Genomic DNA, 14,746 nt, shown 5'->3' with positions numbered 1-14,746 from the left:
TGTCACAGAATGATGCCGGCTCTGCAGAACTATGAAGGGGGTGGGTAAGAATGGCTTGCTCACACGCTGATTTTCCACAGAATTTAGAATTTATGTCTGAAGGAAGAATGCAACCTTAGTATGCGGAGTTCAGAAGGACAAGTAAACAGACAGTGTTTGGGAAAGGGAGCTCTGCAGTCTAGAATATCAAAATGTGCAATGAATGGAGAGAGAAAACTCCAAGAAAATGAAGATTTTTTTGGTTGATAACAAGAATCCAAAATATAGTGGTGGGGTGATTTTGAAGACCTTGTTCTGCAGAATTATTGCAACAAAAAAAATTACAAATTAACGTATTGTCTGTTTTTGGGCTAAAAACATAATTTTGCCTCACTTTGGTTTTTTACACCTCACAATCTGCCTTCAACAAATGGGAGGGGGTGTGTTCGAAAACCTCTCAAGCTGATGAAAGCCAATATTGTGCATGTTTGAGAAATCTGTCACATTTCTGGAAACAAGGACTGCAGCAAATCCAACTTCCAACCATTTCCCTCATCATAAATCTCAATCATGGTCTTTAAAATGAACAATATAATAATATACGGTAGATCTCTTGCAGAGCAATGTGCAGCAAAGCAACACAATGGCCTGGATCTATTATTCTGGCTTCACAGTTTTCTTTGGAGCTTGCACATGTATTTAAGAAGGGTTTGCACCAGTTTTGGGTCACGGCTGCACTCTGACAAGACAGAAAAAATGTTCATCTAAAAGGTGCACATGAGTGCTTAGTCTGAGTTTGCGACACATTTAAAGGAAATCTACCATTTGATTTCATGCATTATGAACAAAAAATACCTTGAGAAATGCTGTAGCTACACTGATGCAGGCACATATCTTGTTTAATCCCTGAGCTGAGTGGTTTTGCAGAAAAAACTATAATAACATTTAGGACCTTGGGGAAGCTGGATTGCATCAGCCTGCGAGAGCGCTTAATTATCATAATTTTATAGTAGTTTTTTCAGCAAAACCCCTGAAAAAAAGATTAAACAAGATATGCTTATGCATCAGTGTAGCTACAGCATTCTCAGGGTATGTTTGGTAGATTTTCTTTAATAAACGCTGTAAGTTAAAGATGCACCTAAAAAAATATGGGCAGTGCAGATGTGCCCGATAATTAAAGACCGTACACCAGTATTCAATAATCTGCCAAACCCTCCGCAATCAAAAGGCAAACTGCACTTAGTACACATTGCACTACTTCTGATAAATCTGGGCCAAGGCCTTCTGAAGCCAATAATAATTTTACTGACATATTTGTGTATGTCTGTGAAGACTTTGCACCACTTTCTTCAGGACAATTCTGCAGAGCAGAGGTCCTTATACCAGCATTTTTTTTTTCTACTGGAGATAAAATGAAAAATAATTGAGAACAAGTTTGCATGCCCCATACCTTATTCATTGGTTTTACACTACTGCAATCATAGCTACCAGCTGTCCCGGATCCAGCAGGACAATCCCAGATTCTAGGCTCTGACCCGGTCGGCTGGGGGTATGTCCCATAGAAATCAACTCTTATCAGAGTATTCCAGATGCCAATACAGTTGAATGCAGTGATTATACAGAGATCTGTCAGCTCTTGGCATTATCACCGCCCCTCTGCTTCTGGGGAAGGGGTCTAGCAGAAGCAATGATATGGCATTATCCTAGCTGCCTGCTTAAAAAGGACTGGTCACCCAAAATTTCGGCACAAGTGCTAAAACAAACGCGGCAGTGTTACAATGCTAGCGTTGTCAGAAACCTCCATTAATGCCAACACTGCTGTACCCTACAAATGCTGTATTCTTGATGGGGTGGTCCGAGGCGCTGCCTCTTCCCCGGACCACTCCGCTCACTCCATAGGCCGGCGGTGACTGCCACACATCATGCCCACAATCCCGCCCACTCACGAAATTCTGGGTGACAGGTCCTCTTTAAAGGAAACCAACCATGAGGAATCTACCATCAGAAGTAGATCTGATGGTAGATTCCTCCTACCTGCCTCTGTCCTAATCTGTAATTTAATAATCCTAAAATCCAACCCAACTTGTTAAAAATGTAATGTTAGTAATATGTAAATTAGCTACAGAGGCTATAGGGGCGTGTACTAGCCTAGCTAATTCCACTAAAAACTTACTCTGAATTTTCCTGCTTGTACGTTCAGCTCACACCATGATCCATGGAAACCAAGTGCATAGAAATTAATCTGTCCATGTGCTGTTGAAATAATAGGTAGCACATGGACAAAACCAATGTTTATGTACAGTAGGCCTAAGAGATATCTTTTCTGTGGAGCCTTCAGCATGGAGAAGATCTATTGATAAATTGATAAATTCAGTGCAAATCTATGATTTATAGAAAAGAAAATTCTTACAAAAAATGATTTTTATTAACAGCTTTTCTTCAAAATCACATTTCTCTAACATGATTGTAAGATGACTTAATGGTAAGTAGTTACAAAACATCCTCACAATTTAAGGCCTTGCAGTTTCTTATAAACCTGTCAATCAACACAAATGATCTTTCAGGCTGGTCATATGGAAGGATGTGGCCACCTCCTCTGACGATTACCTAGGAGAGGAAAGAGAAAAAGAATAGGGATAAATGCTGAGGAGGGCTACATGTACACAATTAACACAGGGTCATTAAGTTATTTCCTGCAGGCGCATGACTGGACAGTACAGTATCGCCAAAAGGGAATATACAAGTTTTGCTCCATTTGACAAGGGGCTCTTGTCAATTACATTCTGGCCTTGTTTATTTTATATGCTCAGCATATTTTAGGAAAGTTCCCGGTAGCAAGATACGTTCACGGAGGCCAAAATAGCTTATGGGGAACAAACACACAGTAATGGATCCATCCCCAGCCTCTTATGAGCGTGCATTCAGAGAGGTCCCCAGTGATATAACCGTCCATGTGACTCCTCCTCCTGTTTTCAGAGGTAAGGGGGAGAACAGGACAGCGTATCCCCGTGTGAGCATACATCCTTACAACAGAGGGCTAAAATGTAGTGGGAATGTAGTTTGAGGGGGGAGACACACATGGAAGAGGTTTGCCTGCTATATTGAAATCACATTTAGTTGGTTGAATTCCTTATTTGTCACTTTGACTTGTACTACCTAAACAAACATTGTTGTTGAACAACCCCTTTATGGGAACAGCACTCCATAATGGCAGGATAATGTGTCTTGCTGCCAATAGTTAAAGAAAGGTTTAAGGGACATGACAGAGATTAACGTATTGACCAAATTACATAGATTTCAGTCTAATTTTGCTTCTGAACAAAAACAAGTTTGATGAAGGTCCAAACAACTTCCTGGACTGGATATGTCCTGGTGCCAGAAACCACAAGGCACCTTCAGAAGTCATCTAGGTTCATGAATTGACAGGTTAGAGCCCATCACGCAGGAACTTATAATGTTATGGGGGATATTTGTGAATTACTGTGTAAAACCCCTTCAAGTTTTTTTTTTTCTTGCTGGAACGCTTAAAAGTAGTATGGAGTTAATATTGACCCTAGCTACATGTATGTAGACAGCTGAGGAAGTTCTTGATATTGTGCCAAAAAATTGCTAGACAGAGGAGGCCTCACCAAGAGCTGCATTGCTGTTTCAGCTTTCAAAGACACACAGACTTCCCTCTCTCAGGAGTCAGAAGAAACTAGCCTAGATCCTAGATCACAGCAAACTACTAGTAGTAAGTTACTTGTATGGTACTACTAAACAGATATTTGCAATATAACTACAAATTTACAGAGAAAATGAAGACTCTTGTACATTAAGGACATTATCACCAGGAAGAAGGATTGTAAACCAAGTGCACTGACATACTGGTGTGTGCCCCGTCTGGCAGGAACTGCTCTTCTTTAAGCTTCCTGTGACCTTGCCTTTACGGAAAAAAAAAGGCTTTAGTAATGATGCAAATGGAGAGACTCCATTAACACTTATGAAACCTGGAGCCCCTCAGGCTCATTTGCATAATTTAAGCACTTTTTTTGAAAAAAACAGGGCATAAGAAACTAAAAGAAGAGCAGAGGGAGCACACACCAGTATGTCAATGTGATTGGTTTACAATTCCTGATCCTGGTGGAAGATGTGTAAACACACATTTACATGGTCAGGAAATGTGTACATTATAGCCATGGCATTTACAATCAGATCAATAAAGTTGTATCATATTGTATTGTATCGTAAAGGGACTTCCTACTTTGCCACCTTTTGAGGCAAAGGATTGGTTCACACACCACGTGTGCAACGAATACGACGTTATCACAGCCAACACAAAATACCAATGACCTTTCCAATGTTTAGGTCTTTAATTGATGGGGTACTGGGTGTCAACCCAACCACTCAAATATCAGTATGGATGGAGACGAAAGAACCCCCCTGCACCTGTAGTATATTGGAAGACCAGTTGCACTGCAGACACGGCTCCTCATCTCTTCAACTATTATAATAGTGATATTATGCACATTATTATACTGTACATAGAGGTCACAGTCTAGGCGCATCTTATTTTTTTACCTTTTGCATGGAGGGACTCTAAGTAATTACAGAAGACCTTAGCTTCAACTGCTGAAAAAAACACTGAACTTCCTATTTTTTGTGTTTTTTAACACCTTTACTGGAATAGGTCTCCGAGCGGTCTGCAGCGATGGTAGTCAGCCACTTGCGAATACACAATGCAATGTGCAGCCGACTCATAAAATGAAACAACAAAGGTTGGCATGGCTGGACGGAGCAGATGTGTTACCAGTGACCCTTTTATTAACCACAAGGACTGTACAGGAGGAGCAAACAACATCTGCCAGCAAAATGGCCTGATAGCACACTAACATCCAGTGTTCAGCAAACAAAGGTAATGCAGGCTGTGGAGCCATGGCCAATTACTCTGTGACCCTCATTTCCTGTCTGACCTGAGGACAAGGAGGTTAGTGAAGAACAATGAAGGGTCATTACCTAAACCACATCTGTAAGAAAGTCACTTCTAATATAAACACGCACACACAAACATGTGTATTATATACATACAGGTAAAGATGCCAAATTATTATAGGAATGGCTGCTAAAAAAAATTTGTATGTAGAGTGTCGCCATTCCTTGAAAATCCCTGTAAACCTACTATGTCAGTTTTGCAGCAATAAGAACACGCTTTCTGGCTTTTATATAGCAAAGGATATTCAATTATATTACTGGATGGCCCTTTAGGAAAGTGGTCTTCAGGAGTAGACATATTACCCCTCCTGGTCGTCATAGGACATGTGTTTTTTAATATTTTTTTAACCTGGGTCACTCTTGGTGGTCTCTCCCTCTAGGACAGTGATGGCTAACCTATGGCACTGGTGCCAGAGGTGGCACTCTGAGGCCTTTCTGTGGGCACTCAAGCCATCACCAGAGATGACTCCAGGTATCTTCCTGCAGTCCCAAACAGCCCAGGACTTGCTGTGCACAGAGGTATTTTAAGTGACAGCTCTACCTGGGGCTATTTTTTGCTTTATTGGTGTCCTCAGGATGCTGGCATCAATGAAAACTGTGACAGAGAAGGGAGTATAAATCACAAATTAAATTTCTGTGTTGGCACTTTGCTATAAATAAGCGGGTCTTTGTTGAAGTTTGGGCACTCTGTCTCTAAAAGGTTTGCCATCACTGCTCTAGGAGCTCTCAGGCAACAGCAGACGGCCTATGAGTAACGGATCTGCAATGGCCAAATTTTTGTAGACTGATCACACTGCAGAGGATGGGACTCCTTGCATCATATATCACAATGCTTGTAATAAGAAGAACAAATAATATTTATTTATATAGTGCTATCATACTCCATAGCGCTTCACATCTTGTAGCCCCTTCTTGTCTGTTGTAATCATGATTACAGTTCGACTCTGCTGTTTGGTGGGGGAAAAACAGACTCCAAGAATCATATATCGCTAGAAGAGTCCATTCCTCGGCACTGTGGTAGTCTGTGAAATACAAACACTGCAAGTCCATGATTCATGGATCCACCAATCTTCTAGAGAGCCCCTATTCTCAAGTTTCATTAGGAGTTAGTAGGTGGAGATAAGCTGCAATTATTAACTGTCTCTTGTACAACAGCAGATTTATTTTTGCTATATTTTATACAAAAGCAGCTGCAAGACGTTGCAAAAAAATTTAAAACACAGTGGTGGCTTAGTGGTCAGCATTACAGCCTTGCAGCGCTAGGGACCTGGGTTCAAGTCCCAGGGTCAACATCTGCAAAGAGTTTGAATGCTCTCCCGTGTTTCCGTGAGTTTGCTCCCACACTCCAAAACATACTGGTAGGTTGAGGAGATTGTGAGCCCCATTGGGGAAAGGGGCTGATATGCCAAGCTCTGTGCAGTGCTGCGTAATCTGTGTGCGCTATATAATTAAAGCAATTATTATTACAATTTACTGACCTCACTAAAATCAGAAGTGGAGAAGGAGATATTTTTCAATTTACTTTGATGGACCCTTTGCTATAGGCAAATGTATTATTTTGAGGTTCATAATAGGATTCACCTATGCAAATGCTTTGGCCATCAAAATGTTATGCAGAATAGCAACATATATACGCCATACTTTAAAAATTCTGTATCGTGTAACAAGCTACAAATACATGACAAATATACTGGCAAGAAGTTCCAGTTACTGGACACATGTTAACAATGAAAGGCAATCAGAAATAATCCTGGAGGAAACCCACTAAGAAAAACTCTGCATAATTATAGAATTAAAAACACACACAAACCCACCCATTTCATGGGGAGGACTACATAACATTGTTCACACAATTAAGTTACACCCTCCAATATTACATATCCCAGAGATGCATATTAACAAGGAGTATCCAACACTCAGTACGTGTTAGCAACTTGCAGGGGCAGATTAGGACTGCAGTGGGATATTATAGCCCCTACAAGTACACAAGTCACTTCCTACATATGGTACTAGACTCAAGCTTCTTGGGTAACAGAGGATGCATCCCTTCCGCCTGCTTTCAATGTGCAGTTTCAGGACCTTTTGAAGGTCCTCAAATGTGTACATGGGTTTTGAGAGTGGGAAGAGATGTACAAGGATTTCAGGGGGTGAAGGTCCTTCTCAGTGTAAAATTTGATTGGGTGGGTGGGCAGACAAGGACTTTTGCATACTCATTCCTTGCTACATCTCTAGGTTCATGTGAACTAGCCACACGAAAACAGCGGCCAATTCTTAGCACCACTGATATCTATAGTGCAAGTTCATGGTGCGGTGCATCACCTTATAGAGCAGGTTCTACTCCTTACCTGCAGGGCCGGCTCCAGGTTTCAGTGGGCCCCTGGGCGATAGAGCCTTAGTGGGCCCCTTAACAGTGAACTCATGTGGTGGCATGACCCTGGCAGCTGAGCTCAGACACAGTAAAAGACAATCATATTTCAATTACATCGGCAACAAGGATGCCGTCGCTGATGTAATTCAATTTTCTGATCAGGAGCGTAATGGGCTCCATAGCAGACCATTTCCTTAAAAACACATGCATGTTTTTATACAATCGCAATCATTTTTACACTTATATACGTGTCTACAGATCTATACACACATACAGTATATACACATCAAATTTACAACATACAGATATACAGCATATACACACACACATCCTGTATGTACAGCATATATATGCACGAATCCCATATATACAGCATACACACCAAATATATATACAACATACACACGCATCCAGGATATACAGCATATATACATACACATCCAATATATACACACAGCACATACGCAGATATACACATGCATCCAGTATATACAACACATACGCAGACATACAGCATATATAGACACGCATCCAGTATACACAACAAATACACACAGATATACAGCATATATACACACACATCCAGTATATACAGCACATACACACAGATATACATCATATATACATACACATCCAGTATATACAGCACATACGCACAGATATACAGCATATATAGACACGCATCCAGTATACACAAATACACACAGATATACAGCATATATACACACACACACATCCAGTATATACAGCACATACGCACAGATATACAGCATATATACACACACATCCAGTATATACAGCACATACGCACAGATATACAGCATATATACACCATACACAGCATATATACACACACATCCAGTATACACAACAGATATACAGCATAAATACACAAAAAAAACACATATACAGCACATATACACACAAACACATACAGTATACATGCATTTACATATGTAGCAATTATACTTACCCCAGCTGGATGTCGGAACGTGGTGGCAGGATCAGGAAGAAGGTGGACAGCGCTGTGAGGTGCTAGGACGGGCCAGGCCGGGCACAAGTAGGACGGGACGCGAGGTGTGCGGCCCGGGCCTGAGGCAAAGCGCGCAGGCCGGGCAGGATGCAAGGCGCGCAGGCCGGGCCTGACGCGTGGCTCAGGACGCTCCCCGCCCGCCCCACTACCTCTCCGCCCGCCCCACCGACCTGCAGGCAAGTAGTAGATTGTGGTGGGCCCCTTTGGAGCTCCGGGGCCCCGGCACTTGCCCGGGTCAGCCGGGTGCTGACGCCGGGCCTGCTTACCTGGTTTGCATTGTGGTCACTCTGTTCCTAGGGACAACGGTGGAGGGAATGACACTCACCCACTCATCAGCGTTCTTAAAAATGCATTGCAAGCGCATGGAGAGAAACTCGTGACCAAATACATGTGCATTTTGACAAATACGCTTGTTTTTGGATTGCAAAGATGCAAACACAGCCCAGAATAAGTCATGACCCGATTATTTTTTTTCACTTATACATGTGGCTGTGAAATCCTAAGCTATGTGTATGAGCCCATAGAAATACACAAGGACGTAAGGTAGCCGCAACTACAGAGGCTACAAACAAAATACCTAAAAGTTTGTGTGCATGAGGCCTTACCATTCCCCCTAACCACTGCAGCAATAATAGAGGTTAAGTCCACAGCCTGTGACTACTGCAGCCTATCATTAGCCTCATCATTCAGCTAGCACTAGCAGAAACTGTTCTGTCTTTAAATAATTGTATTATGTCTTGCTAAGGCATCATGGGATTGACAGTAAAGGAAGAAAGGAAAAGAAAGCAAGGGAAATCTAAAGAGAAGGTCTTTTCAGGAGCAGAAAGCAAGGGCATTGTGGATTAAAAAAAAGAGCAGAATGCGATATACTGAAAAGGAAGAGCTCAGGGATGGAAACTTCTGTTGCAACAAACACAAATATTCATAGGGTCACTGCAGCAATCAAATATTCAATACTGATTTTGTACTTTATTATTTGATTTTACTATAATTTAAAGAGGACCTGTCACCAAGTTCTTTACGTATGATTAGAGAAGGCAAGATAAAAACAATATTGGTAGGCAAGTATCTAAAGTGAGATAGTGTTCCAAGCGGAGAAAGGGTTTTGGTTTTATCTACCGTGTCACTGTAAATACAGTAGATGTTACAATCTGTTTTATACCTATATTTACACAACCATCAGGGCAACATTTCCTGGCTGTAAAACTCCTTCCAATGAATGTAATTCTCAATTATCACTGGAATTTCTTCTACTCTCAAGATCAAAAAAGTGTAGAACTAATTCAAACAAACACATTTCACTTCACATACATATGTCCGAGGAGCCGCCACGATTTTCTGCAACTTTGTGCTACAGAAAAAAAAATCCCAGTTGGAGGTCAATTTACTAAAAGTATTTCCATGTGTTTTTCATTATGGCAGAAAATACCTGTTTTATCTCTTGTGGTTTCTTCCCTTAATATCACAACCATCGAGGAAAGGTTTGCATATTTTAGGCCGTCGGTGCAAATATTTACTCTGCTTTGTTTGTATACGGTCAATTTAACTGCAGTAGATTCAGGATGGAGCCAAACTCTGCATAAGCCACATAAATCCAGGGTCTTATCCCATCCCCAGGACTTCAGACCAATGATCATTAAAAAATGAGGAATAGGGAATTTTCAAATGCAGTTTAATTTCCACTATATTATTTACAAACATAAATTCTGCTCAAAGAAAATAGGCCTGCGTGTACAACTTATGGATCAGGAAAAGCACAAAGCCAATATATATATATTAGTTAAATAGCATTACATACATTTTTATTGCATTAATCAAGATGAAGAAACTTGAACAGAAAATTGAATTTGTATTTTGGGGGGGGGGGGGGGAGAGTACTAATATCCCTGGACAAAAGACCCTTTAGCTGATAAAAGCAGAAGTAAGTTTTGGCTTGGGTAAAAATAACATTTAAAGGCAAGTGCAACATGTCATTTTCATGCAGCCATTGAAGCTATCGTTAATTATGCTCCCAATGTTGGAATGACAACGGCTTCACCCTACGAGACGTGTGGTGGACACCATGTGATCACCACATTTGTATGGGTGGCCTATTATGTGCTCCTTGTGATTAGGTCTGGGATGCGTTTGCTATCGCAGAACGTGGCACAAACAAACAGAGCAAGGAGGCTCTTAGAATACAAGCAAGTTAGGACCTATGTATTAGACACATGGGGACGCTGCTATGGTCTGGGTTGCTGTTCAAAATAACAAAGACTGATTGTTGTCCTAAGAATTATTTTGTAGAAGATATCGAAAAAGTAGTATTAAAATATTCAACAGGCTATTTCAAGGAGGAGTGCAGGAGGAGTGAACTACAACTCCCAGCCCACTTACAGACTGCAGGGCTTCTTACCCCCACATGTGAGTTAAAGGAAATATACCGCCAGGATGAAGGATTGTAAACCAAGCAGACTGACACACTGGTGTGTGCCCTCTCGGGCATAGGAAGCTTAAAGAAGAGCAGATCCTGCCAGAGGGGGCAAACACCAGTATGTCTGTGTGCTTGGTTTACAATCCTTCATCCTGGAGGTAGATGTTTCCACAACATTATCAAGGGTCCACCATTTACCAAATCTCTGTAGCCTACCTGCACACGAACGCTACCAAGCAACCCGGGTGTTATCGATTACACTACTGAGCTCTATCCCTCATATCCTAGTAACACTTTAGTGACATAAGTCCTGCAGTCACAGCTCGGTTTCATAGAGCAAAAAAAAAGTTTTTGTGTAATGGTATGTAACAATCTAGGTTTTAAAAAGTATCAGCATTGAACATTTAATACATCACACAACCCTAGTGGAGGCTCTAATGTTATTGTGTCTGTATGACACAATTTGGGATTTGGGATGTTTATACACATTTATAAAACACCTTTCAAACTTAATGACAAGCTTGTTGAAGGAATGTAGGATTAGCCATGGTTACTTCTGCCCTATCCATTTGTTAACCGGGAGCCAAGTGCATAAAACGTGCAAATGCTGATACTATATCAGAAGACTATTACATAGTCTATATGGTTGAAAAAGAGAGACATTTTCATCATGTTTGGCCAAGGAAAAGAAGGGATTGGAAGTGGAAGGGATTTAGGGAAAACAATTCTATAAAACATAACTGTTATTTAGATGTAAAAGGCATCTAGACCCTTCTTGAAGCTCTCTGCTGTCCCTGCTGTGACCAGCGCCTGAGGCAGGCTATTCCACAGATTGACAGTTCTCATAGTAAAAAAGCCCTGTCGCCTCTGGTGATTAAACCTTGATTTCTCCAGACCGAGACAGTGCCCCCTCGTCTTTTGATTTTTTTTTAACCTGTAACAACTTTCCATCATATTTTTTGTATGGACCATTCATATATTTAAATTAATTACCTCCCCTCTTTGTCGTCTCTTTTCTAGACTAAATAAATCTAGTTGTTTTAATCTTTCCTCATAACAGAACCTCCATAAACCCCATTTTTGTGGCGCTTTGTTGAACCCTCTCCAGGGCATTCTTTTTATGGATTGTGCCTAGGACTGGACGGCAGAGTCCAGGTCAGGCCGAACCAATGCCTTGTACAGTGGTAATATTACATCCCTATCCAGAGAGTCCATACCACTTTTGATACATGACAAGATCTTGCTGGCTTTAGAGGCAGCTAAATGACATTGCATGCTGTTATTTAATCTATGATCTACTAGTTTTACCATGTCCTTCTTAAAGAGATTCTCCCAGATTTACTCCCCCAAAGACATATGTTGCATGTGGAGTATTGGCCCCCAGGTGCATAACCTTACATTTATCCACATTGAACAAGCATAATTTGCCTGCGCCCTATGAACATCCTCCATAGCCTGTATTACACTACACAGCTTGGTTAATAAGGACATTAAGGACTACCTTCAGAGTAAGCCAACAATGTTGAAGACCAAGTTAACAACCCAGGATACAACCACACCTGCCTTCAGAAAAAATATTGAACAATATGGACAATATATGCAAGACTTCAATATCCAGTCAGAATCTTGTAACTCTGCAAGGTGACCCGTATACCAAGAGAAATCCCACATGTTCAGGACAGAAATGTATTTCCTCACAGACAGATAGAATAATATCCTTTTGCCATTATTTTGACTGCAGTTGTCCAAAATGTCTTGGCTCTATGAATTTCCCCCTGCACCTCTTGCAGTTTATATTACGCCTACCCCAACGAAGGAAACAAAATCCTGGAATGTATATAAACACTGCAAACAGAGCACAAAAGTGAATGAAGGCTACAGCTGGGCTACACTCCATTGGAACAAATTGAGATATTTTCCACTACTTTATGGCTTCTTTTAACCGCAGTGATTTGTTTCTACTGATTACCATTTCTATCTGCAAGGTGAACACAAAAGCCGATTCTACCACAAATTATTTTTCCATCCAGGTTATGAAATAAGTAAACAGAACAGTAAAATGAGAAAAGGAGATTCCTAATCTGCTGGGGACACTCAAAGGAAGGAAGCAAGAACAGGAGAGGTTTTATATGGTTACAGCATTGAAGTAAAGAGTTTACAAATCAAATGAAGAGACTGCACGGGGACAATGAAAACGTGGCCATGGGCAATATAGTAGGACATTTATCTGTAGCCATGTATGTGCACAAAAAAAAAAAAAGTTAAAAAACAAACTCAAACAAACATTCTGGATCACCAAGCCTTGGGAAACTGCTCTCATAAAAAAGGCTCTCTTTAGGATACATGAAGAGTATTTGTTCTGTTCTATTGTTGGTTCTGTTTATTTTAATGCTACATTTTATCCCCTTACTATTACAGCGCGTGTTGGGTGGGGGTACATGGAGAGGGCTCAGGGGCTGAGCCCTCTCCATAGGCGGTAAGTCTTCGCTCCATATTGCAGCAAACACTTACTGGTAACAGCCACGATCGCTGCCGACAGCTTCAAAAAGATGGCAGCACATGGGCAAAATCTAATAACGGTTTTTCAAGGTGTTTAACCCTGTAACAGAAAATACTGCCCAAAGTCAAAAATGCCACTTTGTATTGAATTTTTTTTTATTTTTCGGAATGGCAAAGTGATCAAAAGGTCAAACAGTCCTAAAAAACTGTAGCATTGAAAATGGCATCAAAAGTCGCACAAAGTGACACCACCCACAGCTCTGTAAACAAACGTATGAAAAAGTTATTAGCGCCAAAAGATGGCAAAAGCAAAAAAAAAAAAAAAACTTTTTTTGTACAGGTGGTTTTAACCCCTACGGGACTCAGCCTCTTTTGGCCTTAAGGACGCGTTCCCATTTTTCAAATCTGCCCTGTGTCACTATAAGTGGTTATATCTTTGGAACGATAGAAGATATCCAGGGGATTTTGAGATTGTTTCCTCATGACACATTGTACTTCAAATTAGTTTAAAAATTTGGATGAAATCTTTTGTGTTTAGTTATGAAAAAAAAAAAAATTTGGCAAAAATTTTGAAAAATTCTTTATTTTCAAAGTTCTAAATTCTCTACTTTTGATGCAGATAGTCATAGCACCCAAATAAATTCATAACTTACATTTCCCAAATGTCTGCTTTATGTTGGCATTGTTTTTTAAGATTCCACATATTTTACTAGAATGTTATGAGGCTCAGAATTTGGGTGCCATTTTTCAAATTTTTGGGAAAATCACCAAAACTAATACTTAGATGGACCTGCTCAAATTCTAAATGCCTGTGAGAGGCCTAAATAATAGCTAGAATTGTTAATGACCCCATTATGGAAACTATACCTCTCAATGTACGAAAAATCACTTTTAAGAAGTTTGTTAACCCTTTAGGTGTTTTATAGGGGGTTAAAACAAAATAAAGGTGTGGTCTACAAATTGTAATATTTTTTGACAATACATTCATTTTGGGTGGAAAATTAAACATTTGTAATGGATTAAATGAAAAAAAGCTTCCCCAAAGTTTGATACCGAGTACACTGATACCCTATATGTGGTGGTGACCTGCTGTATGGGCGCACAGTCGGGCATAGAAGGGAACAAGGCGTCATCCAGAGCAGATTTGCTATGTCACATTGTACAGGCTATAATTTATTTAGTTTTTTTTATTGTGGACCTATAGGGGCTTATTTTTTTGCCACATGAGATGCACTTTTCTGGTACATAATTTTGGGGCATCAATAGCTAATTGGTGAGATTTTATTAACTCTTTGTTGGTGGAGGAAACGAAAAACATAAATTTTTAGGAAAAATATTTTGTGATTTTTTTTTTTGGCCGTTAACCATACCATAAAAATAGTATATTATTTTTATTCTATGGGTCACCACGATTACAAAAAGACCTCATTTATATAGCTTATTTTATTTTTTCCCATTTGTACTGAATAGAAAGTGAGTGATT

The 14,746-nt window shown here is 40.3% G+C and overlaps 1 protein-coding gene across 8 annotated transcripts in view; it reads right to left on the bottom strand.

The window, feature by feature from the left end:
- Positions 1-2,382: 2,382 nt before the first annotated feature.
- Positions 2,383-14,746, bottom strand: part of CPVL (carboxypeptidase vitellogenic like) — a 63,765-nt gene continuing 51,401 nt past the window's right edge. For all 8 annotated transcript variants that reach the window (XM_072153711.1, XM_072153707.1, XM_072153709.1 and 5 more), the window contains exon 13: positions 2,383-2,586. In XM_072153711.1, the coding sequence (XP_072009812.1) occupies positions 2,470-2,586 (117 nt within the window). In that variant the 3' untranslated portion in view covers positions 2,383-2,469. The remainder of the gene's footprint in view (positions 2,587-14,746) is intronic.

The sequence above is a fragment of the Engystomops pustulosus genome, chromosome 5 (genome assembly GCF_040894005.1).
Source record: "Engystomops pustulosus chromosome 5, aEngPut4.maternal, whole genome shotgun sequence".
In the NCBI taxonomy this organism is placed as follows: Eukaryota; Metazoa; Chordata; class Amphibia; order Anura; family Leptodactylidae; genus Engystomops; species Engystomops pustulosus.
Note: the sequence above shows the minus strand (reverse complement) of the source record. Positions and strands in the feature narration are given on the sequence as shown.